Genomic DNA, 27,330 nt, shown 5'->3' on the forward strand with positions numbered 1-27,330 from the left:
CAATAGTGATGACTTAGAGGTGGCGGCGACTGTCGGAGGACGTAAGAGAAACTATGTCTAGGTAAATTTAAATTGGTTCTAAAAAGGCAGAAGGAGGCTCTCTCCCTCCTCACAGGGCATATTTATGGCAGCAGGAGCTATTGGTTCCTGCTGCTATCAAATCTTAACATGGAAATGGGGGGGGGGGGCTAATCCACGCTGTCTGAGCTTATGGACACTGGAAGCCCAGCTCTGGATTGATCCCGCAGGTTTGACACAATAGGAAGCGGCTTCCTATGGTGGCACACCGAGAGGAGGAGGAGCCAGGAGCACCAAGGAGAACCCTAGAAGAGGAGGATTGGGGATGCTCTGTGCAAAAATCATTGATAAGTATGACATGTTTATTATTTTAAAAAAAGGTTTCCAATCACTTTAATACATTTGCAAGAGCTAACTATTCTGCAGCTCCTCAGCTGCTTTCATCTGGTTCACTTACTTTAATCACAAATTAAAGTGACATTAAACTCTGGTTTAAAAAAGAAATCCATTCAGCTATGTATTCTTACATAAAAAAAAAAAAAAAAAACAAAGTGCATTCTATTGCTCTGAGCCTCCAAATCTCCAAATTCCCTTTTTTTTGCTGCTCTAATCCAACTTCCTGTTGCAGGGTGGCTAAGTTCATTATCCATGGAGCCACTGTATGTAGGATCAAAGCCACCTTAGATGGACTATGGGGTGTGTAGTGTGTGTAGAGCAGTACTCAAGGCAACTAACGTGCACTGCTTGTTCCAAACGAATGGAGGTGAGGGTAAATGTGAGAGGGAGCTCACGGAGGATCTTACAAGAAAATGTAGGAAGTGGTTTTATAAAAAATAGATTACAGGGTCATTAAGTAGTGGACGTTTATGGAATAATTTTGGAGAACAAGGATATTGTATAGTGTCACTATAGTGCCTATGGGAATACAAAACCCACTTGAAGCATTTTCAACACAGGTCAAAAGCATGTAAACTGAAGATCAAATGCATCTGTCAATAGATTCTGAAAGATCTCATTAAATTAAATCTCTCTTCTTAAATTGATGCCGTCGACAGAAGCCTAAAGCCCGTCAAGATAATAGTAATAAGATTAAATTACAAAATGGTTAGTGTAACAATTATAGATAAACACTTTTATTGAAGCTAAATTTTTCATTAAAAATTCCTGAAAATTGAGGGAGGGGGAATCTGAGCACTGTCAGTTGCTTATGTGAGCATTAGCTTTCACAAGGCAACTAAAGCAGATGCAGTAACAGCAAATTAAACAAAAATTAAGAAGAAAAATAATTATGTTTTACTGTCTCTGTGCAGAGAATGTCAGTGTCACAGGAATGCTCCATGATGGGATTACAGCAGAGAATGGACATGGTTTGTGTTCCTTACAAGCTGCCGAGACAGCTCAGATTGTACAGCTGTGACCGGGGCCACTTTGAACTAGATTCAGGGTGACTTCCCCTAAGCTCCACAGCAGTTTTCCCATCCCATGGTCCTGTGTGAACACAGCAGCCTCTGTTCTGTGTATTACATCATTGTTATTTTAAATAGGCAGTATACAAAGCAGTCTTTGTGTTCTGAACCAAACATTATTGGGTCTCCAGTGGTTTCTATTATTATGTCTTCAACTTGGCAGCAATTATTGGACACACATTATCAATGACATTTATGAAGAAAATTTACTTCCCAGCAGGTCCTTAAAAGTAACTGAATATACTGTGTAATCTTACTTATTGTGAACACTGAAAGATTGTGCTAGTAAGGATGCATACCACAACATTACTATATAAAGATAGATAGATAGATAGATAGATAGATAGATAGATAGATAGATAGATAGATAGATAGATAGATAGATAGATAGATAGATAGATAGATAGATAGATAGATAGATAGATAGATAGATAGATAGATAGATAGATAGATAGATAGATAGATAGATAGATAGATAGATAGATACACACACAGTACTGTGCAAACGTTTTGGGTAGGTGTGAAGAAATGGTGTAAAGTAGGAATGCTTTAACATAAAAAATTATATATATATATATATATATATATATATATATATAAATTATTTTTATCAATTTACAAAACGCAGGCTAACAGAAAGAAAAATCTATATCAAATCAATATTTGGCATGACAACTCTTTGGCTCCAAACCAGCATCAATTCTGAAACTTGCACACTTTGTACACTTGCAAGAAGTCAGAGATTTTGTAGGATTATAGTCAGTTAGAAGCAGCACAATGAAACAGGCAACGTTGACGACCATAGACACAATGTTTGGCCACTGAAACATAATGCAGCAGATGAAAGAAAGATCATGCTTACTTCCCTTCGATATAGGAAACTGTCCAGCAGTGCCATCAGCACAGCACTGCCGGAAACCAGTGGGAACCAGGTACACATCTCCTGTCTGAAGAAGTTTAGCCAGAAGTGGTGTTCATGGAACAATTGAAGCAAAAAAGTCATATTTCTGATGTGGAAACAAGGCTAAGCAACTCAGCTATGTACAAAAAACATAGAAACTGAGGTGCAGAAAAACAGCAGGCAACAGTGAAGCATAGTGGAGGTTCCTTGCAAGCTTGGGGCTGCATTTCTGCACATGGAGTTAGAGATTTGGTCAGGATCAATGGGGTCTTCAATGCTAGGAAATACAGGTAGATACTTATCCATCATGCCATACCATCGGGGAGGAGTGTGATTGGCCTCAAATGTATTCTGCAGCAGGACAACAACCCCAAACATACAGCCAATGTCATTAAGAACTATCTTCAGTGAAGAGGAACAAGGAGTCCTAGAAGTGATGGATTGACCCCCACAGAGCCCTGATCTCAACATCATTGAGTCTGTCTGGGATTACATGAAGAGACAGATGGATTTGAGGCAGTCTACATCAGAAGATTTATGGTTAGCTCTCCAAGATATAAGGAGTGCCTTCAAAAACTGTGTGTAAGTGTACCTAGAAGAATTTATGCAAAGGGTGCTCACAACAGTATCCCGAGTCCCTGTGAAGACATCTTTTTGGACATAGCGCGCATAGGGCAGGACTACTGCAGTGACTTCATCACGCCCACCAGGGTGACTGATTGATGTCCGTGACATGCTTTATACGGTTGTCCTTGATGTGCGTATTTACCGATTATAAGATAAAAGTTTTTATATGGTAATTCTCCTTCCTCTATTCATGAAATGTGCAATCGTTTGGTGATATTGTTAAGCGCTGCGTAAACTGTTGGCGCTATATATAAATCCTGTATTATAATAATAATAATAATGTGGGTACCTTTGATGCGACCTATCTATTTGAATTTTTAATTCTTTCCATTTATATTTATTTTTTAAGGGATAGCGCTACACTTTTCAAATTTACCTAACTGCTGTAAAACAATAAGATCACTAACTGTTTATTGGTTTAGATGTCACTGAACAAAAAAAAAAAAAAAAGAATAAAATAAACGCTATGTACATGGCAGGTTTTCATAGGCTAGGAATTTAAAATATGTAGATTTTTACAAATATTAAACATACTACAACTGTTACAAATTACAAACTGTCCCTATAATGGATAACTATTATAATAGATCGCATTTCATGAAACGTTTATCCCACATTTCCTCTTTCTCATACACCTAAAATCACACTTGCAGATGTTAGGACCTTTCTCCAGTATAGTCATCCTGAGTTAAGAGGAGGTGCAGGGACCCAGAAAGAGTCCAGAGAAAGTAACATACAGGAGAGGAAGCCTGGTAAAGATATATAGCTGTGGAATTCTCAAACAAGACACGTCAGCCTATAGACAATAATTTCTATTGAGACATATGAATGCGCTCCTAAAATAGCCACATCCGGACTTAACAAAACCCTTTGCATTCATTTTTGCTCTTATTGAGCCAGCTTTAAAAATAGATGCTGGACAGTGTCCCAGGCACGCATGGCTTAACAGCTACAGAAAGGATCAGTTATTCCAACAGCCATTTGGACGGCATTCAAGTTAGCGTAAGATGTAGAGTGCTCCCTGCTCTGATTACTAATCACTCTCATTTACTGGTGAAACGTTACCTGTAAAATCTAATTGCTTCTCCGAATCTTTACTTGAGAGCTTCAAAGGGCTGGAAGCAGAGAGTCGCTGTGAAAAAAGAAGAGTAATATTGGTTAACCATATTCAATAAAAGTAGTGCGCTGTAGTGGAACATGGAAGTGCTGGCAAATACAACCAAATAGATTTCATATTCAAATCGGCCCAAGCAAAATTACAACCTTAAAGAGACACTAAACTAATTTTTTTTTTTTATAAAATAAAATAAATGCAATATGTCTAAATATAACTAGAATGTACTCTATATTTTTCGCTCTTCATTTTATCTCTTGAATGCAAGCTTTTTTCTACAATTCTCAGACTTCTAGGGTGGCTACGTTGTTCTACTTACCCCCCTTGTGTATGTGAATGTAGCCACCCCTTCCTACTCACCCCCGGGATGGACCACACTTCTACGTGCAGACACATTCCGATCTTTGAGAATTGTAGTACACAGAGCAGAAAATGTGACTAGAAATAGTGGCACTGCTGGCTCTACAAGAATACGGGTTTGGTACATCAGTGGAGGATAGGAAGCATGCACACAGGACAAAAAAAAAAAGAAGCCTGTAAATTACAGTAAACAACTGTTTTACTAATAAACTGGTAAAAATCAAGTAAAGTTGAATCTTCTTTACTCAGTCAGGTTGGCATTAACAAGATTGCAACTATAAGGTTACCCAACAACTAAAACATGTCCTACAGTGCTCCAATTCCAGGTCACATGACCCAAAACCAGCATGTTAGGTCAAATGACTTGCAGCAGGCCTGCACTGTATGGAAATCAACATGGTCTGTACCAATGTCAGCAGTTAAGTGCACTGCCACCTCAGATTCAAGGTCATTGACCAGAGCACCACTGGACTTGTTTTTTATAGCTGATACCATACACTGCAGGCATAGGTTTATGCCTTCTTCCATTTCCTATGCTCTCCCTTCATAATGAATTTCTTTAACCAGTTAACCAAGCTTTACAGTTTACATTTGCCTTTAACACTTTTGTTCGTCCTTATAGTGGAACTCTAGCCAAAATGGTCACTGGACAGGATGTGGTGGGAAATCCTGCCTATGCAGACAAAAAGCAATAAAAACAAGACAGTAGCAAAGCATCAACGAATATATAAAAGTAGAATACTTGGCCAGTGTTTGCACCACTGTGACTTTCGGCAAAATTATACTGACTGGGCCGATGAGAGAATGTTACCTTTTGTATAGAGAAAAAATAATCATCGTTAACCAGAGATTTTAGAAAAAAAAACTGCTAAAACTCCTTTAACACTTTAAATGCTGGTTACTGCTTGCGTAATAATTTTAGGTAGTGATGTTGCCCAAAGCAACCAATTGTTTGTTTTCTTCTAGCGAAACACATAAAGATGATGGAATAATGGTGATATAGCACTTTTTACAATGCTATGAGTCATTACAACACATTCAAAAAACGTATAAGATATGTAGCGCCAAAGGATATAATAATAAAGCTGATTTACCATTCTGATACACCATTTGCATTACATTGCACTACTCCTTCACAGTGCACACGAACAGTCAACGGTAATGCACGCTGCTGGTGTGAATGGACAATTAGTCTTTGTATAACATGGTGCACTGCTTAATGGGTATTCTTTTCTACCACTGCATATATCATTGGGTACCTGCTAAAAGTTTCAACTGTTCTTTAAATAATAGATATTATTTAACCACTTCCATACTGGGCCAATTCTGGCACTCAGCTCCTGTATATAAAAATCATAATTTTTTTGAAGGAAAATTACACAGAACCCCCTCAAAAATATATATGTTTGTTTTAGCAGAGACCCTAGGGATTAAAATAGGCAGTGCTTTAAACATTTTTACAGTTTACCTGTTTAGAGTTACAGAGGAGGTCTTGGGCTAGAATTGTTGCTCTCACTCAACTTTTGCGGCGATACTTTATATGTGTGGATTGAACGCCATTTATATATGTGGGCGCGACGTACTTATGCGTTCACTTCTGCGTGCTGGGCTGCTCTTTTAATCTTTTTTTTTTTTTCTTTTTTTTTTAAACTTTCCCTTTAATTTTTTATTTATTTTTTTAACACTTCTATTCCTATTACAAGGAATGTAAACATCCCTTGTAATAGGAATAGTGCATGACAGGTGCTCTTTGTGGAGAGATCTGGGGTCAATAAGACCTCAGATCTTTCCTACAATCTCGGATATCCAGCAGAGATCACGGCAGTATTTACAACTTTCAGGCCGGGCATGATGTCATAACGTTGCGCCGAGCCTATGAGAGTCATAGAGACTGCTGGGGAAAATTTGGTCTTCGGTATTCTCTATGGTGTACTTCCGCTGCCAGTGGATTCCTTCTCAAGCATACCAATCGCACGGGTGAGCCGGTGGAAGCACCAGAGGGCAGCGGGAGGATGTCCCCTCCCGCTGCCTGTAACAACAATCAAGCGGCTGAACAGCCGCTATGATTGTTCTTATAATGAAGAGAATTGCCGGCTAATAAAAAGGCTGCAGGCATCATTTAGATATCTCCACTAAAAAGCTCAGGATGTCATATGACGTCAAGCGGTATAGAAGTGGTTAAACATTTAGGTCACCTATTTATTGTACAGATTAAGGTGAACAATAAGGCTGGTAAGCAACCTAACATGGCATTTGGCAATTCTTCAAATCATATCCTTTGAGAAGTTAAGGAAACATTTTGTACATCATTCAATAATAACCTCAACACTTTATTTCTATTACCTGGTGTCTTTTTCATATATTCCTTTATACACATACATAAGTGTTGATAAGATCTCGACAATAGGATCATCTGCCCTGAGTCTCCTTCCATGTGCCCTGGGTTAAGCAAGACCTAACAAAGTAAGGCAATCTCACTGTCAGAGTGGTTTTCTCTGTTGTATGCAGGCAGAGCCAACCCAACACTGCCTACATAGTTCGAGCACTGCATCGTTCAGATGACCTGGCAACCAGGACAAAGTGGACTGCAGCTTTTGTAAAGTAAACAATTTAGCTCCAACAACCCACCAATGAATGAGGGGCAATGGACCTGAACCCTGAATTCTGACCACTGTGCTGTACACGTCATGTTATACACTAATTTTATTTTAGGGATTCTTAGACCTTTCTTCTCCTAATGTCCAGCACCCCCCTGCTAGCAGTTTGTAGGGGCTCCCACAGCTGCACCCTGTGACTTCCTAATGTTGTACCTCCATATCTTATAAAACAAGATTTTAAATATGGTTTATGACTTGTGCCCCTGGTCAAGTTGAATTTGTTGAAGTGTACCTTTTGATAAAAAAAACTGAATAAATATAAATTACAATAAATTTAATTTAAAAAATCATTATTTGCCGTGACTTTTATGTGTAAGATTTTCGTTTGTGGCAATGTGATAAAGAGTATTTTGCAGGAACAAGGACTATGGGATATATGTGAAGTGTAAACAGAAAACTAGGCTTTGATTCTCTTTAACAACTTTACTTTAAGCCACTCTCTCTATTAGGAATAATTTGGCCATGTCCGCCATTTGCCTTGGCATGCTTCATGAGACGCAGAACTTCCCCTACCATAATACCCCAGGTCTCTCCCAATCCTAGAAATGTCTGTGAACACAAATATCTTACAACTAAACTTTTGACTACATTTCAAAATATATTTATACACCTTTTCATTTTCGCCGTAGATATGAAATTGATAGGGGCATATCAGTTGTTTTAAATGCTATTCCTCTCAACTGCGTGTGTATAATGTCCATCAAATCACTGTGATACCAAACACTATGTAATTTAGTTGTTGGAAAAATGGATTTTTGTAAAATCTTACCGTAAAATCCTTTTCTCTTAAGCTCATTGACAGACGCAGTCCTCTTGATTAATATCAAATCGGGTTATACTGCCCTCTACAGGAGTAGGACACAGGCAGAAGGAAAACGTTCTGGCCACACCTTAGGGGCAGTCCCAGAGGGTATATCCTCTCTCTCCCTGCTACAGGATGTCAGTTATGTCACAAAGCAGTGTCAGAGAATTTAACCCAACCCAACTCAAAAGTAGAGGGGCGGGTACTGCGTCTGTCAATGAGCTTCAGAGAAAAGGATTTTACGGTAAGATTTTACAAAAATCCATTTTTCTCTGTCGCTCATTGACAGACGCAGTCCTCTTGATTAATATCAAATCGGGATGTCCCAAAGCAGTGCCACAAATGAGGGGTGGGATAACAGAAATCAAAATTTAAATCCAGAAGGCCCAACCGGTGCCGACTAGAAGTCTTAAAGGCTCATCAAACCAAAGGATGAGACTCAACTGAAAATCCAACAGAAAAAAACCCTCGAGGTAGACCAACGGTCTCCTCAAATTGCGGCCTGCAGAACCTTGCGGCCAAAAGAGGCATCCGACGATGCCATCACATCAACTTTATAAAATTTTGTAAAGGTATGAACCGACGACCAGGTAGCCGCCTTGCAAACCTGGACCACTGACGCCTGATGGCGGAAGGCCCAGGAAGCACTAAGCGCCCGAGTGGAGTGCGCCTTAACAGGGAACGGAGGATTCCGACCCTTAATAGAATAAGCCTGTACCACCGTCTGTCTGATCCATTTGGAGATAGTCGCGGCAGATGCAGGCAACCCCTTTTTGGGGCCATCCGTGATCACAAAAAGTGAATCCGTTTTACGAAACGAGTCCGTAGCTTTCAGGTATACTCTGATTGCCCGAACCACATCCAAGGAATGTAACGCACACTCCCGAGGATGACTGGGCTTAGGACACAGGGAAGGTAATACAATGTCCTCATTCAGATGAAACTCTGAAACCACTTTAGGAAGGAAGGATGGATTCGGACGAGGAACCACCTTATCCCTATGAACCACCAGATATGGGGAACGACAAGATAATGCAGCCAGTTCTGACACCCTGCGTGCAGAAGTAATGGCCACCAAGAAGGCCACCTTCTGGGATAATGTAAGCAAGGGAATCTCCCTGATATTTTCAAAGGGAGGTTTCTGAAGAACCGACAACACTAAATTAAGATCCCAGGGCGGTAAGGGCGCGCGCACTGGCGGAGCCAGGTGCCGCACCCCCTGGATGAAATTCCGCACCAAGGAATGAGTAGCCAAAGGTTTCTGAAAGAAGATTGCCAACGCTGAAACCTGACCCTTGATAGTACTCAAGGCCAGCCTCTGCTCAACTCCTTGTTGCAGAAAAGCCAAGATTCGGGTCACCGAATAGGCCCGTGGAGGAAATCCAAAGGATTCACACCACGCAATATAAGACCTCCATGTGCGATGATAGACTTTTCTAGAAGTCGCTTTCCTTGCTTTAATTAAAGTAGGAATAACTGAAGTTGACAATCCCTTGTCTTTCAGCACCTGAGTCTCAATAGCCAGGCCTGTTAAAGCCAGCAATTGTAAAGCAGGATGGAAGATCGGTCCCTGAGACCGCAGATCCTCCCTGAGAGGAAGTCTCTAGGGAGCGTCCGCGACCAGCCTGACAAAGTCGGCGTACTCGGGTTGACGAGGTCAGTCCGGAACTACCAGGATAACTGGAATTCCTTCCACCTCTATCCTGCGAAAAAGCTTCAGCAGGAACTTTAGAGGAGGGAAGACATACAGTAGCTGATACTGTCCCCACGGGGCGACCAGCGCGTCTGCTGTGTTCATTCGCGGATCTCGGGAGCGGGTTACCAAACTCCACACCTTCCTGTTGAGCCGAGCTGCCAACAGATCCACCTCCAGGGTGCCAGAATGAAGGCACCGCTGGCGAAATATCTCTGGATGAAAAGGCCATATCGCTTGATCCAGAATCCAACGGCTGACATAATCTGTCTGCCGATTTTCCACCCCCGGAGTGCATACTGCGGGGAGAGCCGGAACAAACCGTTTCGCCCAATGAAGAATGCTGGCCACCTCTATGGCCGCCAGGGCACTCTTGGTGCCCCCTTGGTGATTGACATAAGCCACGGCCGTGGTCTTGTCCAACTGAATCCAAACTGGGTTGCCCTGAAGCTACTCAGTCCAGAAAATCAGACAAAGTCTGATGGCTCTCAGTTCCAATACATTTATCGGTAACCTGGATTCTGTCTGAAGAAATGACTTCCCCTGGCTGAGCATCGGAGACCGAAGCTACCAGACCAGAAACTTTCTGGTCCGCTCGCTCAATCGGATCCGATTGTCCAGAGAATCGGGATTCCGCTCAAGGAGCGGGAACTGCCGCTCCCTGTTGCATCAAGTCTATTACTGCTCCCCGCAAAGCTTATCTTCAGGTTTGGCTGAGTCGGGCTTTTGTTTTCCCGACCAGCGCCCTCTGAAACCCCCTGAAGGGGCTTTGGAGGACTTCCCCTTATCGCCCGCCCCAGCGGAGCGAACAAACTTTTTATGAGCGGAAAAGGAAGGTCCTCGTCTGTTACGAGGTCCTTTACCTTTAGCTGTCTGTGGTAAAAAAGTGCTCTTACCCCCAGTGAGATCCTTTATAATCTCATCCAAGGTGGCCCCAAACAGGCGATCCCCCTTAAAGGGAAGATTAGCCAAAGTCTTTTTGGAACCTTGATCAGCCGACCAGCACTTTAACCATAACACGCGTCTGAGGACCACTGCTGAAACAGGTGCACGCCCTAGCAAGGGAGGGGCGTCCAAGGCGGCGTCACAGATGAACTGTAGCCCCTGTATAATCTGCTCCAGCAAATCTGATACTGCCGGGGGGATACTTCTCCCCTTTATGTCACGGCGTAACAATTTGGTCCTTTCTGTCAATGTTTGTGAAACTAAACCAATGGCAATCGCTGGCCTAAATGTTGACCCTATCAGGGAAAAAATGGACCGGGATTCGGCTTCCACTTTTCGATCCACCGGATCCCTAAAGGACGGAGCGTCCTCCAACGGGATAACAGTGGCTTTATTTAGTCTGGAAATTGGTGGGTCCACCACTGGTGGTACCGTCCATTTCTTAAGGAGGGATTCCTCAAACGGATAGCGTCTAGCAATGCGTTTGGAAATAGCAGGGGTTCGTTTTGGATGATCCCATTCCTCCTTAATTAGGTTACCAAAACATTTGGGCAAGGGAAAAACCTTCGACATTTTGGTAGGCTTGCTGGTACCAAAGGGAATCTCAGTGTCATCTACCTCTGCCGGTGTAACCTCAAGACTTAAGGTTTCCCGGACAGACATGACTAGTGCGTTCACTAACGCTTCTTCTTGCGCTATGGCGGAGGCAGAAACGTCCTCCTCACTATCTGAGGAGACCGTACCCGAGACAGCAGCCCCAGCAGAGGGACCTGCAGCTGCAGTGACCAGCTCAGAATCCGTATCTGAAGTATCAGATGAAATAGGGATAGGCGGGGGTCGCTTCCTTGACCCCCGTCCCTGACAGGCTACCTCCACCCGGGATACCAAAGACTCCAAAACTGCTGATAATGCATCAATCACAAGCGGGGTACTGGAGGGTCCTGCGGCCACCTCGAGGGGATCAGGTGGGGATACATGTGTGGCAGGGTCCATGATTATACAAGACACTTGCCAGCAAACAAAAAAATAATTTCAAAGAAAAAACTTTTTTTTTTTTTCTTAATCCCCCAGCGCAACAGCTCCCCTCAATGTTACCTGCTTGGACCCCACAGAGAGAGAGAGAGAGAGAGACCCCAAGGCTCACCACCTGATGCACAGAAGTTTCTATCAACCTGCTCCCAGCACTGTCTGTTACAGACAGGAAGTCTTTGGCTTGCTTTCCCGGGTAAAGGAGGCGGCTCCGCCCCTTTACACGCCTTCCGGCGCATCCCAATTACTCCTCGAGGTGTTTGGTCATCTCAAACATGGCCGCCCCCATGCTGGAGACACGAGGCTACGCCAAGATGGCGGCCCCGCGTGACCTGCTGGAAAATGGCGGCAGCCTGTGGAGGATGGCAGCGGTTTGTGCAAAATAGCAGCGGCCTGCGGGAGGTAGTCATCGGCCTGTGCGGCCTGCGGGAGGTGTACGGCCTGTGGGAGGATGGCGGCCTGCGGATGGCGGTAGTCCAGGCACAGGCATCGGCCTATATTGCACCTTATGTATCAGGTAAGCCCTCTTACATGGCCATCCTAATAGTAATGCCAGCCACTGACTACAGTCATGATCCCTTACAGTGCCCCTCATACAGTGACCGATTGTCAGCTCCCAAACCAAGCCTTCTGGTTCCTATTCACTAAATCACCCTCAAGAGGGGGATCTGTGACACCTGTTATAGGATAGAGGGGGGATCCAGGATTCCGGTCATCCCAGGGAGGGGCCCGCGTCCACCCACAAACCCGGCAGGGGGGAGAGGGGGAACATTTTATGCACCATACCGGAACAGGCGGGCGCCAACTCCTGACAGAACCCCTCTCCACCGAGGTGGGGGGGCTGTCGACCAATACGGACGCCGTGACTCAGTTTCCAACTGGTCGTCGGCGTCCAGGCGAGACGTTTAAGTCGCAGGGTCAGTCCCCGTCCAGTGGGACTATGTCGCGGCCGACCCAGCGCGGAGCTATGGCCTGCACGCGCTCGTAGGCTGACTGGGGTGACCACTGGATCTCAACATCCAGCCCGTCGCCCAGTTTCAGCATACTTGCTTGAAGATCTCACAGGAACAACGGGAGAAAAAAAAGCTGCCTAAAAATTTTTTCTAAAAAAAAAATCTTGCCAGTACCAAGATCCCAGCAAGGAACTTAGGTCCTTACTCCTAACTAGACAGAAAAAAACTGACATCCTGTAGCAGGGAGAGAGAGGATATACCCTCTGGGACTGCCCCTAAGGTGTGGCCAGAACGTTTTCCTTCTGTCTAGTGTCCTACTCCTGTAGAGGGCAGTATAACCCGATTTGATATTAATCAAGAGGACTGCGTCTGTCAATGAGCGACAGAGAAAACTGAATTTTTGTAAAATCTTACCTGTAAAATTCCTTTCTCTGAGTCCTCCGACAGTCGCCGCCTCTTCATATTCGTCACATATGGGGTATTAGACTTTGCTCCGAAGGAGTAGCTAGGCAACAGAATATGTTAACATTAAAGCTTTTAACATATCCCACCCTCAAGGGGTGGTCCCCTCAGTCAATACCCTCCTACTTCCTGCAACCATATCTCAGTTTTAGTGGAATAGCAGTAGAGTATACAACCAAACCCCAAAAGAGGGGCGGGGGCGGCGACTGTCGGAGGACTCAGAGAAAGGAGTTTTACAGGTAAGATTTTACAAAAATTCCGTTTTCTCTTACGTCCTCCGACAGTCGCCGCCTCTTCATATTCGTCACATATGGGGACGTCCCAAAGCAGTGCAAACATGAGGGGTGGGAAACGCATCCGCGCCGAAAAGGCAACGCAGTCTCCGCATCAAAGAAAGGAACCTTACCAAAGGAAGGAAACCAGCTGGGCAACAGAAAAAAACAAGTGCTCAACAGGAGCAACAACCCAGGAAAAGACAAAAAACCAGGGGATATAAAAACTCATCCCAACAGCCAGAGGTCCCTAACAAGGGACCCTAGGGAACTGCCGCACTAAGAACCTAGCGGCCAAAGGAAGCATCCGCCGATGCCTGGACATCTACTTTGTAGAATCCTGTGAACGTGTGTACGGTCGACCAGGTCGCCGCCTTACACACCTGGGCTACAGAAGCCCCATGACGACAGGCCCAAGACGTACTCAAAGATCTAGTAGAGTGCGCCTTCACAGGCACAGGGGGAACCTTCCCCTGCAAAGCATAGGCCTGTTCAATGGTCTGCCTGATCCATTTGGCGATGGTAGAGGCCGAAGCCGCCATGCCCTTCCGAGGACCCTCTGGAAGAACAAACAAGGAGTCCGTCTTTCGAAAAGACTCAGTCGATTTAAGGTAAACCCTTATCGCCCGAACAACATCCAGAGAATGCAATCTCACCTCCTTTGGATGTTTAGGCTTCGCGCACAGCGAAGGTAAGACAATATCCTCATTAAGATGGAAGTCCGAAACTCGTTTCGGAAGAAAAGAAGGATTAGGTCGTAAGACCACCTTATCCAAATGAACAACCAGGTACGGAGACTTGCAGGACAAAGCTGCCATCTCCGACACTCTGCGAGCCGAAGTGATCGCCATCAAAAAGGCGACCTTTTTGGACAACATAGACAACGAGATCTCCCTGATCTGTTCAAAAGGAGCACGTTGCAACACAGACAGAACGAGATTCAAGTCCCAAGGGGGCAAAGGATCCCTCCTAGGAGGAACCAGATGCCGCACACCCTGAACAAAAGTGCCAACCAAGGAGTTGGAAGCCACGGGACGTTGAAACAGAACGGCCAGTGCAGACACCTGACCCTTTATCGTAGCCAGCGCCAAACGCTGATCAACACCCGTTTCAAGAAAAGACAGAACACGGGAAACCGAGTACGTGCGGGGTGAAAACCCCCTGGACTCACACCAGGCAAAATAGGCCTTCCAAGTACGGTAATAAACCTTCCCCGAGGAAGACTTCCTCGCGTTGATCAAAGTATGAACGACCTCTGGAGAGAGACCCCTCTCCTTCAGGACCTCGGTCTCAACAGCCAGGCCGTCAAAGCCAGCGACTGTAAAGCAGGATGGTATATCGGTCCTTGAGACAGTAGATCGTCTCGAAGAGGCAGACGCCACGGAGCGTCGACCGCCAGATTCACGAGGTCTGCGTACCAGGACCGGCGAGGCCAGTCCGGTGCCACAAGAATCACCGTGCTGCGTTCCGAGTGTAACCTGCGAAGGAACCTGGACAGCAACTGAATCGGTGGAAACGCGTACATCAGCCTGTACTGATGCCACGGGGCCACTAACGCGTCCGACGCGTCTGCCCGAGGGTCGCGCGTCCTTGCCACGAACCTTTTCACCTTGTTGTTGAGACGAGACGCGAACAGGTCCACATCTGGAAGACCCCACTTCGCGCACAACATCCGGAAGACAGCCGGGTGGATAGACCATTCCCCCTGATCCAGGGTCTGGCGACTCAGATAGTCCGCCTGCCAATTCTCCACTCCCGGAATGTGAACCGCCGTTATCGCCGGGACATGAGTCTCGGCCCAAGACAGAATGTCGGCCACTTCTCGAGCCGCTCGGGCACTCCTGGTGCCCCCTTGGTGGTTGATGTAGGCCACCGCCGTGGCATTGTGCGTCTGCACCCGAACCGGGCAGCCCTGCAGCCGGTCCGTCCAGCGATGAAGACAGAGCTTTATCGCATGCAATTCCAGAATGTTGATCGGAAGGGAAGACTCCCCCTCTGACCAAATTCCCTGGGCGGACAGAACGCCCAGAACACCACCCAAGCCCGACAGGCTGGCATCCGTGGTGATCACCGTCCACGAGACAGGACGAAACGACTTGCCCCCGGACACCATCGGGGACTGGAGCCACCACAGAAGGTTTCTTCTGGTGCGATGACTCAACGAGATTTGAAGATCCAGAGATGGAGGTCGCCCGTCCCACCTGGACAGGATCTCCGCTTGGAGACTCCGCGTGAGAAACTGGGCGAAGGGAATCGCCTCGAAAGCCGAGACCATCAATCCCAGACATCTCATGCACGTCCGCAGAGACGAGTGCGAAACGTCCCTGAGGGACCTGACCTCCTCCTGAAGAGTTCTGAGTTTGTCTTCCGGCAGGAAGACCTTCGCCTGCACCGAGTCCAGAATCATTCCCAGGTAGGGAAGACGAACCGACGGACTCAGTGTCGACTTTGGAAAATTTATCGTCCAACCAAACTCCTGCAGAGTTTGCATCGTGACAGACAGGTCCTTCTCCAGACCCTGGCTGGTCGCAGACCGAACCAGAATGTCGTCCAGATACCCCAGGACAGAAATGCCCTGGGCCCTCAGTAATGCCAGAACCGGTGCAAGCACCTTGGTGAAGACCCGCGGAGCCGAGGCGAGACCAAAAGGCAACGCCACGAACTGGTAGTGATCCTCCGCAATGGCAAATCGAAGGAACCTCTGGTGACCCTCGAAAATGGGGATGTGAAGATACGCATCCTTCAAATCGATGGAGGCCATGAATTCCCCCGGAACCAGGGCAGCCACCACCGACCGCAGGGATTCCATGCGGAACTTGCGAACCCGCACAGAGCGGTTCAGAGCCTTCAAGTCCAGAATTGGACGAACCTTGCCCTCCTTTCTGGGCACGGTGAACAGATTGGGATAAAACCCCCGAAATCTGTCCCGATGAGGCACCGGAACCACCACTCCCTGAGCCCTCAGGTCCCGCACCGCCAGGTGCAGGTCCCGCAAACGCTCTGGAGACAGTTGAAGATTTGAGGGAAAAAAATCTGCTCTCCGGCCGAGAGAGAAAACTCGATCTTGTAACCAGACCGAACGATCTCCTGAACCCACCTGTCCCGCACACGGGCCAACCAGGGTTGAAGAAAACCGAGCAAGCGTCCCCCCACCCCAAAACTGGGTGAGGGCGCCCCTTCAGGCCGAACTGTTATGGGCTGCAGATCCGGATTGGCCGGACTTCTGTTTCCCAGACCAGGGCTTCTTCTGAGAGCCTTGACCTTTGAACGGCTTGCCCTTGTAGTGCGGCCGAAAGGCACGAAAGGACCCCTGAGGGGGCCGAAAATTAGCATGCTTCTTCCCAGAAGCCCCCTTAGCCTTGGGGAAATGGGGCAAGAGAGTGCTCTTACCCCCGGTGATCCCCTTAATCAACACATCCAAGGACTCCCCAAAAAGGCGAGACCCATCATAAGGTAGATTGGCTAAGGTCTTACGCGAAGATTGGTCCACCGACCAACATTTTAACCAAACCAGGCGGCGAGACAACACCGCCACGCTGTGCACACGTGCAGCCAATGGAACCAGGTCCAGGTCCGCATCACACAGATACATGACACCCTGGTGGATTTGATCCACCATATCCAGGGTCGCCGGCGAGGCCGAGTCGGCCACTAGGACGCGCCTAAGCATCTGCGTCCAACTTGCGATCGCCTGGGCCGCCATGAGAGAGGCAAACAGAGCTTTAAGCATAGAACCCGTAACAGAATAAGTATGACGGGCAAGAGACTCCAATCTCCTATCCGTGGCATCACGGAACACAGGGGAATCCTCTGCAGGAATCGCAGTGGCCTTGTTCAAAACCGCAATTGCGTGATCCACTGGGGGAGGTACACACCACCTTTCATCAGTGGAAGGCGAGAAAGGATAACGCAGCTTGAACCTACTTGGTACAGCAAAAGGTTTGCGCAGATTGCGCCATTGTTCCTTAACAGCGCGCTGAAAATCATCATTGCAGGGAAAAACCTGCGGTGTCCTGCGTTTTCTCTGCGTCCCATAAGCTGCCAAGGCAGCGGGGGGACACACTTCATCCTGCAAACGCAATGTTTGCTTTATGGAAGCAATCAATTCATCCATGATTGCAAGCTCTTCAGGCGAGCCAGGGGGAGAATTATCAACCCCCTCAACTTCAGCCTCCACTTCGGACCCCACTAGATCTAGGGAGGAGCGGGACCCCGATAAGGAGGCCCCCGCCATAACAACCCCATCCCCTTCACCCTCAGAATCAGAGGAAAGAGCAATTCTGGGTCTTTTAGTAGATTGAGCAGCCACCAGCATCTGCACCTGAGCAGCAAGGCCAGCCACAATAGTGGCTAAATCCCCCCCTGGGGGGGAAACAGCGGTCCCCTGGCTTTCCACCAAGGCGGTAGGAAATTTGCCCTCCTGAGAATCCATTGCCCCTGTAATACCAGACAATAAAGGGTTAACTGCCCCTTTAAGCAAGCGCGGCAAGCGCAGCCCACCGCACCACACTCAAGCACAATGAGACCCCCACAGGGAATATGCAAACTGAACACAGGCAATGGATAGCAAGAACAGAAGGATAAAACCTGAGGAGACCCTCGCCGCTGCTGCTGCCTCGATCGGTGTTCCTGGAAAGAGGAAGTGATGCTGCCAGGGCGCTCTATGAAAGCCTATGGAGGCTACAAGAAAATGGCCGCCATGCATGTAAAACATGCGGCCGGAGCGAGTGTAGGCAAAATGGCGCCGTTTGGCGCCGAAAACGCCGCTCCACAGTGTAGTAATTCACACATGTCATCCATGTATAAGAACACATGTCAGATCGCCGCAGCGATCGCTGTAAATGCCCAAACATGCCAAAAAAACATGCCCCACAGCACACAGCTTTTCACACTGACCAGACTGACACACACAGTGTCACACAGCTCCCCCCCCCCCCTTGCAGCCCACAGCATGCAGCCGAGAGATAGGGAGACAAGCAGTGTGAATAGAGGCAGGTTACACAGTCCCAGACTGACACCCCCCCAGACAGACAGGTCCCCACATAGATACACTTACCTCTTAATGGCGTGGGGGACCCGCACAGGCGAACAAGCCCCTGCACATGAGGCAGGGAGAGTCGCAATTCAAGACGCACAAAATGGGGGTTAAGAAACCGCACAGCGTCCAGTGAGGTAGCCACCTCACCAATCATCCCTGCACCGAACAGGGATGGGTCGTTCACTGTGCCAGGAGCGTTACCTGGCTGAACGCTCGATGGCAGGCTGGGAAGCCACTGACCCACGACCTGCGACCAGGGGGATCAGCCCGAGACCCAGCCCGCATGATCCTCTTCATCAGAAGAACTAACTAACGCTGACAAAAATAACAGCTAAGTAAAGGTAGAGAGAAAACTCAAACAAAATATCAAAAAGAAGAAAGAGTCTGGGGCAGAAAGCCCCAGCACAGGAAAAGCCAGCCACTCCTGACAAGCTAGACATTAAAACTGAGATATGGTTGCAGGAAGTAGGAGGGTATTGACTGAGGGGACCACCCCTTGAGGGTGGGATATGTTAAAAGCTTTAATGTTAACATATTCTGTTGCCTAGCTACTCCTTCGGAGCAAAGTCTAATACCCCATATGTGACGAATATGAAGAGGCGGCGACTGTCGGAGGACGTAAGAGAAACACAGGTTTTACTGTGTAGGAGGAACTAGGCTGTCAATCAGCACAGGCAATGCAAGCAACTCCCTCCTCATGGCTGAAGTGCCAGTGGTGTAAAGGTGGGAGGGGCAAAAAAGTGATGTCAGTGGGTGGCAGGGACAAACTGGAAAGCAAGAAAAGGATCACTATGAACTTACATAGAAAAAGTCGATGTTGCTGGAATTTTGGGAGTGGAAATCTTGTAATAAGAGTGAGAGCTTCAGATATATAAACACATTACATGTAGATGCCTCTGTGTATTAATCCTTTTTGGGAATGTAAAAGGTCATTATAAATGAAGCTAACCAACCAAATCAGAGTTGGAAAAAACTGTTCTCTATTCAGTTTTGCATAGTCTTTAAATCTCTCCCCTGCAAGGCAGGAATCTGTCAGATAGGCATCCAAAACATGACATCACCTCTCGTAATTCCCACCAGGAGGCTCACTGAATGGCTGGATTTCATCCATAGACTCTTATTTCATTATGTCTCTGCTACATAATTAGATCAGAAGATTAATTTTCTTATAGCTGTGAATATCGCCAGCTCAGTTGCTTTAATTTCTATAGCTGGGGAATATTTAGAACAGACAACCCTAACTGCTTCTTGTCCTTAACCTTCTTTCCTGCTGTTTTGAACTTACAGGGTCTTATGGAAAGGAGTTTTATCGTTTATTTGAATGTTTATCCAAACCCATTGTAAACTCTTGGTAATTAAAAGATTAAAGCTCCAAGTGATACAAAGTACCCCCCCCCCCCCCATATTGATTACATTCAGTAATTTAAAGGTAGCCCATAGCTAATTCGATTTCCTTTCCATCCACCTTGATTCCCACATCAACACTGAATGTGTTGGGGAATGCCCCCCGCAGCGCTATTGTGTTCTGCCAATGGGGGAGTCTTGCTGGCTGGCAGAACACAATGATTACTGCTAGTGACTACAGCCACTGGCAGTAATTGCATGCCAAAAATCCAACAGGGTGGTTGTACCCAAGTTGGCTGAGGACTTGGGTACAATCAGCCTGCCCATACATGGATTGAAATTCAGCCGGGCCCTGCTGAACTGGCCTGAATTTCAATCCATGGCTGACTAAGGTGGAACCCCAGCCAGTTTTTCTTAGCATTGAATAGAGTGGGTAGATGTAAAATCTGTCAGGCTTCTACTTCTGTCTGATCTTTCTTTATTATCTGTCCATCTAACACCAAGACAAGAACGTGGTTGTCACAGGACAAGAAGGCAAAGACAGCAAAAAGAAAAACATTGCGGGAAGTTTTATCCCCTCACTCTACCAAAAATGTGTCTCCCCAACAGGTATATAGCCAGCAATTGAAACGTAATGACGTTTCTAACCCTTACCCATTCAATCAAAAACAAAATAAAACCTTTTGTCTGCATGCAGTAATTGTTTCCCAGGCATACTGTATTGTAGCAGTGCGGGAGTCACTGGAATTGGACAGACAGGAGCCTGGAGCGGCACCCCTAATCCTTTGGAGTGGGTTTGCAGTGCAACAGCTGTGCTTTTTTAAATTTTAGTGCAAAGTTAGAGACAGAATGACGTTGACTGAAAACCATATACTCTCTTGGTAACTTATCCTGTATCTAATGTTACCACGACAGTCACTCCATAAGGAGGTTAACTGTACAGACATATAGATAGCCACGAGAAGAACAGCTAACAAAACCTGATCAGTATATGGCACAGCAAGGAGATCAAATGTGAATCTACATAAAACCCTATAGTTAAGTACAGTCTACGGTAACTCACATTAACACTTCTGTATCATACTTTCCCTATGATAAACAAATGTTCTTTATAGGCAACTGCAGTGATCAGGGTTATTTGTGATCCATTTTTAAACTAGAAATTTGAATAAACAAACTAGTCACTGGTCTGTGAGTTCACAGGGTTATACAATAAAGTAGTCCATGAAGGGACATGTGGTTGTGTAAAACAAAGTTGTGAAAGGTGGGTTTACCCTTTCAGCAAATACTTGAATAAACACTTTAAAAACCTTTTAAAGCATTTGAAAAACTGTTCCAGTGTAGGAAAAAACATGTAGGAACCCACTGGCTACACATAATAGAGGATGGTGCACAGACTTTCTGCAAAGAGCTGGGGAGTTAATTAGTAATGAATGAATACTTCAGCTTCTACTATCATGTATACCTGCATTGGCAATACAGCAAGTGCCGGAGTGGTCCTCACTGGTATCCCACTCAGAGGACTGCGAGGGGTGGGTTGAGCAGGAACGTTCGGACTCCCACCACCTGAAAAGAGAATTGAAATTACGTTTTTTTTCTACATCTGATCTCTAAAAATGCATCAAACCAGTTCTGACCATTTCCCACTCCTCAATAATGCACCGTGTTGTGATATATGAGAAACAGAGATTTGGATGTATATATTCTGATAATACTTTTGTGTTAGTGCTCATTTTTCAGAAAAAAAAAAAAAAACAGTATAGTAACTGTGCATTACAATACAGGAATCATGGGACACCAAAAAAACAGCTGTTACCCATACATATGGCATGGTGACTCTTAGGGAGCAATTTACTAAGACTGGAGCAGACAGAATCTGGAGCAACTGTGCATGGCAACCAATCAGATTCTAACTTCAGCTTGTTCCATTAAGCTTTGAAAATGAAAGCAGAAGCTGACTAATTGCCCTGCACAGCTGCTCCAGACTCTGACTTGCCAGTCTTAGTAAATTCCCCTCTTAGAGAAGTTTTAACACGTTTTAATGGATTTTAGGAGTACAGGTCCCATGAAAGACTTGTCAGTAATACATTTATTATGCCTGATGCTTTCAGTTGTAGCTGCTATGTCTTTTGAAGCAAAAAAAACAAAAGTGGCAACTGCCTCCGTTACAACTGGTATTTCATGACATGGATTATTACTTTTGTGTTTTGTGTGCTCACTCATGATGCGACTTTTGTTGTGAGCTATATCTTTTGGTATGCCGGCTAATCTTTCTTCCATTAATGTCTGTACGAAAATTGTTTAAAATAAAGAATTAAAACAAAAAAAGTGGCAACTGCCAGCTTCAGGAGCAATACTCATTGTAAGGGTCAAGAGGGCACATCTGTACCTCTCCAAGTGGGTTCAGAGAACATGAAATCATCAGCTTGAATGTGCCACAACCTTTTTAATTTTGGATTTGGAGTAGGGAAGGGTTAGACCTTCTGTCCATTTTTTATTGCGATTCGAGGCCTCACTGGGGAGATTCCCCACTCTATTTGTAGTGGTGACCATTGTCACTAAGACAGATCATGAAGGGAAATCCAAAATTTTAGTGTGGTTTCCAGAACAAAAAGTAAGGGGAAACTTCCAATGGGGATGTCTGTTCCAGGAAAAACTAAGGGGGTACTTCCCCTCATTTTTGGAGATTTACGGAAACTTCCCGTTGCGTCTCTGGGACAGGAACATACAGGATTTCCCCAATGGTACATAGAAAAAAAAAACTGCATGGGGTTTTAACTATTGACTACCCTATCCAAAACAAAAAGTTTGGTCTATACATACACTTTAGGATTTGCCAATTACAGTGGCAAAGAAGTATGTGCATCCCTTGAAAATAACAGTTTTTTTTGCAGTAATTTGCCATATAATGCGATGCGACGCTCATCTTAGTCACAACAAGAGACAAACACAATGGGGAGAGATTTACCTAAATTGGTGTACACAGAATCTGGTGCAGCTGTGCATAGTGACCAATCAGTTTCCAACTTCAGCTTCTTCAACTGATAATAAAACCTGAGAAGCTAATAACTTACAAACAATTCTAATTTCTTCGGTCTTTATTGAACACACCCATTAAACGTTCACAGTGTTGAAGGAAAAAGTGTGACCCTTAAGTCTAGTACACACAATGAGATTAACGGACAAATGATCGTCTTTTTTTGCATGCTAGTCCCCATATCGAAAATGAAAAGGTTACAAAAGTATGAAAATTCTCATATGATAGAATAAAAATTCTGCAAAAAGGAGCTCTCTATGGAAATATGATCAAGAGTAGGTGATCTGCATAAGACTGGAAAGAGATGAAAAGTGTTTAGGCATCCCTAAGTCAACATTTAAACAAACTGTCTATAAAAATGGAGACAGTTTAGTACTGTGCTTACTCTTCCTAGAAGTGGGCACCCAGCCACGATTACTTCCAAGGCACAACGTAGAATCCTTAATGAGGTAAAGAAGAAACCACAAGTACCCACATCACTGGAACTGGCAAACATCCCTATTCAGGAGTCTACCATACGTAAGTCTTTGAACAGGCAGGGTGTTCATGGCAGAATACCACGAAAAAAGCCGCTGCTCTCCAAAAAATCATTGATGTGCCTGAAAATTGCTAAACTACATTGCTACTGGGAAAATATTTTGTGGAACAGTAAAACAACAGTTGACGTGTTCAGGAAAAATACTCAGTACTAAGTATTGCACATAAAGGGCACAGCTTACCAAAATCAAAACATCATCCCAACAGTGAAGTATGGAGGACGTAACATCATGATTTGGGCTTGGTTCGCTGCTTTAGGACCTGGCCCACTTGTTATCAAGGGGAAAATGTTCTCAAGTGTACCCAAATATTCTATAGGATGATGCCAGGGTGGCTGTCCATCAGATGAAGCTTAGTGGAAGTTGGGTGATGCAGCAGGATAACGAGCCTAAGCATCAAGGTAACCCCATAGAGATGCTGAGGAAAGACCTCAAGGGAGCCGTTCACACCAGACATCCTACAAACATGTCTGAGCTGAAGCAGTTTTGTAAATAGGAATTGGGCAATCGCTTGCTTGAAGTCATTGCTGTCAAAGTAGGTTTGACCAGCTATTAACTCCAAGGGATCACTTACTTTTAACTCCAGCACTGTGAACATTTTGTAGGTGTGTTCAATAAAGGCAAAGGAAATTAGAATTACTTGTGTGTTAGCTTAATCATATTGTGTTTGTCTATCGTGACTAAGATGAGGATCAGATCAAATTACTGAAGAAAGCCAGTGAATCCCAAGGGGTTCCCAAACTTTTTCTTGTCACTGTAAATAGATTTAAGTCTGTCAACAGAACCTATAATGGCAACTCACAGTGATAAAAAACATCTGTCACTTTAGAATTTGTGCAAATCTGCCACAACTACTTAAGCTCAAACAGGAGGAAAAATGTTTATTGCCAAATCAGTTGTTCTAAGTGTTTTTCTACTTTTGAAACACTTTCTAAGGGAAATTCTTGCATTAGACAACTCTTACCTTGGGGGCCTGTGTCAAACGATTTGATTAGGGATTTCACTTTAGCTGGAAGTTCGCTAGAAGAGTTTGATACTTGGTTGACCCCAAGACCTTGCCATAGGATAGCATTATCCCCATCTGCAGGACCATCTTCATGCAATACCTTCCTGTGAAATGACAAGACTTGGTCAAAAACAAACATACATACATCTATTCCAAGTATAACATTTTTTTTTTCCAGATTTGGATACAGTGATGAAGGGAAAGAACAGCTGCCATGATTTTATTATTGTCTGTCCTTACATTGGGGAGATTTACTCCATGTAATTGTCCTGATTATGACTGCCCCTGGGAATGAAAGTGAGGATTAATCCCAAATCTTGAGCTGGAGCTAGAACAGGAATAGAAGTGATTCTTCCAATGGGGACACTTGTTCCTGTGACAATGGTCACTTAGCACCCGTTCACATCGGCGCAATTTTACCTGCAATTTGACATTTCAAATCGCAGCCTATTGCCGGCAACAGCACTTTCCTAATCGGTGCGATGCTGACTTTGCGGCGCCTCACTGTTTTCCAAAAGTAGTTCCTGCACTACTTTTGGTGACTTCAGCGGTGATTTTAATAGACATCTGTGCATGAAACCGCACAGATGTCTTTCAAATTGCCCCCATACCCACACTGAAATGCGAGTTTGAAATCGTGCACATTCAGCTGAACGACCCGATTACAAACCCGCGTTCAATGTGAACGAGGGCTCAATAAAAAATCATCCTCTCTCTAGTCATATGTAAGGAGTACATGCAATCAACTTCATGCCTTTGAACAGAAGTTCAGACTAACGAAAGTGGAAAGTGTATGTGATAGATGAACTTTGAGGTCCTCTTGCCCCAATGGTTTTCTCTAGAAAGTTATCAAATTATATAAAACTCAAAGCAAGACAAAAACTTCTAAAACATTTCTAAGAGGGAATTGAAGAACAAATAGTGTGAGTGCTTTAGAGGGATGAGTGAAATGTTAGCAAAACATGAGCATGCAAACCAGGACAGTCTAGCAATGGGTTGGTTTCTCCATTAAAATACGGGGGGGGGGGGGGGGGATTCCATCTGCCTTTAATTCTAAAGCACATGAACCTGACAAAAGGTAGATTTTGGTCTGTCTAGCTTGGCTTGCTGGTCTCTATTGCTGTTCTGTATACGATATATGATTTCTGAAACATACAATTTATGTGTTGCTACTGCGTGGAAGGTTGAGAAACTAATGATGCACAGTAAAATGTATCCATATGCATAAAAATATAGATTATGAAAGATCAAACAGAACAAACACATAAGCATGTATGATTGAATCCTTCGAGTGTAGTAAGATTGTAAACCATGGAGCTACATTTTACTAAAATGAAACAATAGAACCACCGGCTAATGTCTGAAAATAGGAAACAAACAATACATTTATGCTTCATAAGGCGATTCAAAGAGCAATGATGATTAGCTAAGTGCAATAACGCACAGCGACCTATCAGATTTCACATTGTCGGGGGGGGGGGGGGTATTGTTCAAGCAAAGCCTTAAATTTAGTCCACGCACTGTCTAGTGCTCAATACAAGTATTTCTAGTGTTAATTGGAAGACAGACCGTTGGCATTAAAAACAGTCACAAAAATACATTTTGGGAGAAAAACAAACAAATAATCTAGTACTTACTGATATATTTTCATTGTACACAATGCAGTTAGGTTACTAAAAAAGAAGACTATTCCATTGGCAAGGTAAAAATTCACATAGTTTACCAAGTAAAGTTAAGCTGTACTTAAGCTGAATGACCAATCACATGCAACGGACATTAAAGAAGGAAATATTTTTGTTTGTACATGATTAGATAATTGAAAGAACACAGCTTCATCCTATTCACAAAGCTAAATGAACATTCAATTTGCAATGTGAAAATATACTTCTGAAAGTGAGCAATATTTACTCCTTTAAAAAACCAACCTCAGTATATAAAAGGTGCACAGAAAAGAGCTTAGAAAAGCACATATTCTAGTGACCAAACAGATGACAACATGAGTTCATACAATAGAGATGAATCATGTAAGTAATGAGCATTTTAGATGTTTTGGGATCCAACTCCTTTAACATTTGCTACTACATATGGTTGTGTATATAATTCTGTATTATAATAATAATACTTTTACAAAGAATATAAGATCCTTTTTTCATGTTTTTTACCCAAGGTTTATACTATTTTACTAAGTCAAACAATTTAAATTAAAAAAAGTGTGAATCTTATGTTAAATGTGTGTGAATCTTGTGTGAAACATTGATAGACCCCTATATTTTGGAATAGGGTGTGGCAAACCAATGTCTAGACTTTTCAAGCCAAATGCTTGATTTGAGCAGAAAACAGCCACATTAGTTCTACAAAGAGCCATAATAATATATCTGAAATAATGCTTCAATTCTTCTTTAGAAATTAATGTAAATTATCATTTTTGGAATAAAAACTAATTAGCAATTTAATATAATATTAATAAATGCAACGTTGCAATATTTTAACCCCTATTCTACTTACCAACCTACCATACTATTCAACCTTGCCAACCTTTAAAATAATCAAAGAAATGATAACCCTTGTGAGGCATATAATACAAGTGACCAAAGACTGGCATCTTGATTGGAGGCTGGATGGCTAAATCAGCCCTACCTTCTTAGTTTATCTTATACTATACTTTATCTTGGATATACCAGCAACAAGCAACTCTCTTTCTAATTCGTGACTTTGCTCTTGTCTGCCTGGTAGTTTGTGGTGTTTTGACGAGATTTATTTGTTTCAGTAACTGCTGCAAAAAAATTGCATGTACAATTGTCTAAAATGGTTTTGTATGCTGTAGAATTAATAGCACCCTTCACTAGAAATACCTGAACCATTGGTGTCCCCATACTTTTGGAAATATAGTGTACATAATTGGTATTATACTTTTATGACTTGTCCTACCACGACAATAAAAGATGACAGCTGATTCATTGCCATAGGTTCTATGTTCTTATTTACTAAATTAACAAATCCATACCTACCATCTATATGTCAGCAGATATGGTTCATGTTCAAAGTACTTTCACCACTTGCCTACTGGGCA

The 27,330-nt window shown here is 44.3% G+C and overlaps 1 protein-coding gene across 4 annotated transcripts in view; it reads right to left on the reverse strand.

The window, feature by feature from the left end:
• SPECC1 (sperm antigen with calponin homology and coiled-coil domains 1) overlaps positions 1-27,330 on the reverse strand; it is a 689,067-nt gene that overhangs the window by 207,711 nt on the left and 454,026 nt on the right. For all 4 annotated transcript variants that reach the window (XM_082247576.1, XM_082247577.1, XM_082247575.1 and 1 more), the window contains 3 exons: positions 24,219-24,364; positions 21,147-21,247; positions 4,078-4,144 (listed from right to left, as the gene is read on the reverse strand). In XM_082247576.1, coding sequence (XP_082103702.1) covers positions 4,078-4,144; positions 21,147-21,247; positions 24,219-24,364 — 314 coding nt within the window. The remainder of the gene's footprint in view (positions 1-4,077; positions 4,145-21,146; positions 21,248-24,218; positions 24,365-27,330) is intronic.

The sequence above is a fragment of the Pelophylax lessonae genome (genome assembly GCF_965119305.1).
Source record: "Pelophylax lessonae genome assembly, chromosome: 2".
In the NCBI taxonomy this organism is placed as follows: domain Eukaryota; kingdom Metazoa; phylum Chordata; class Amphibia; order Anura; family Ranidae; genus Pelophylax; species Pelophylax lessonae.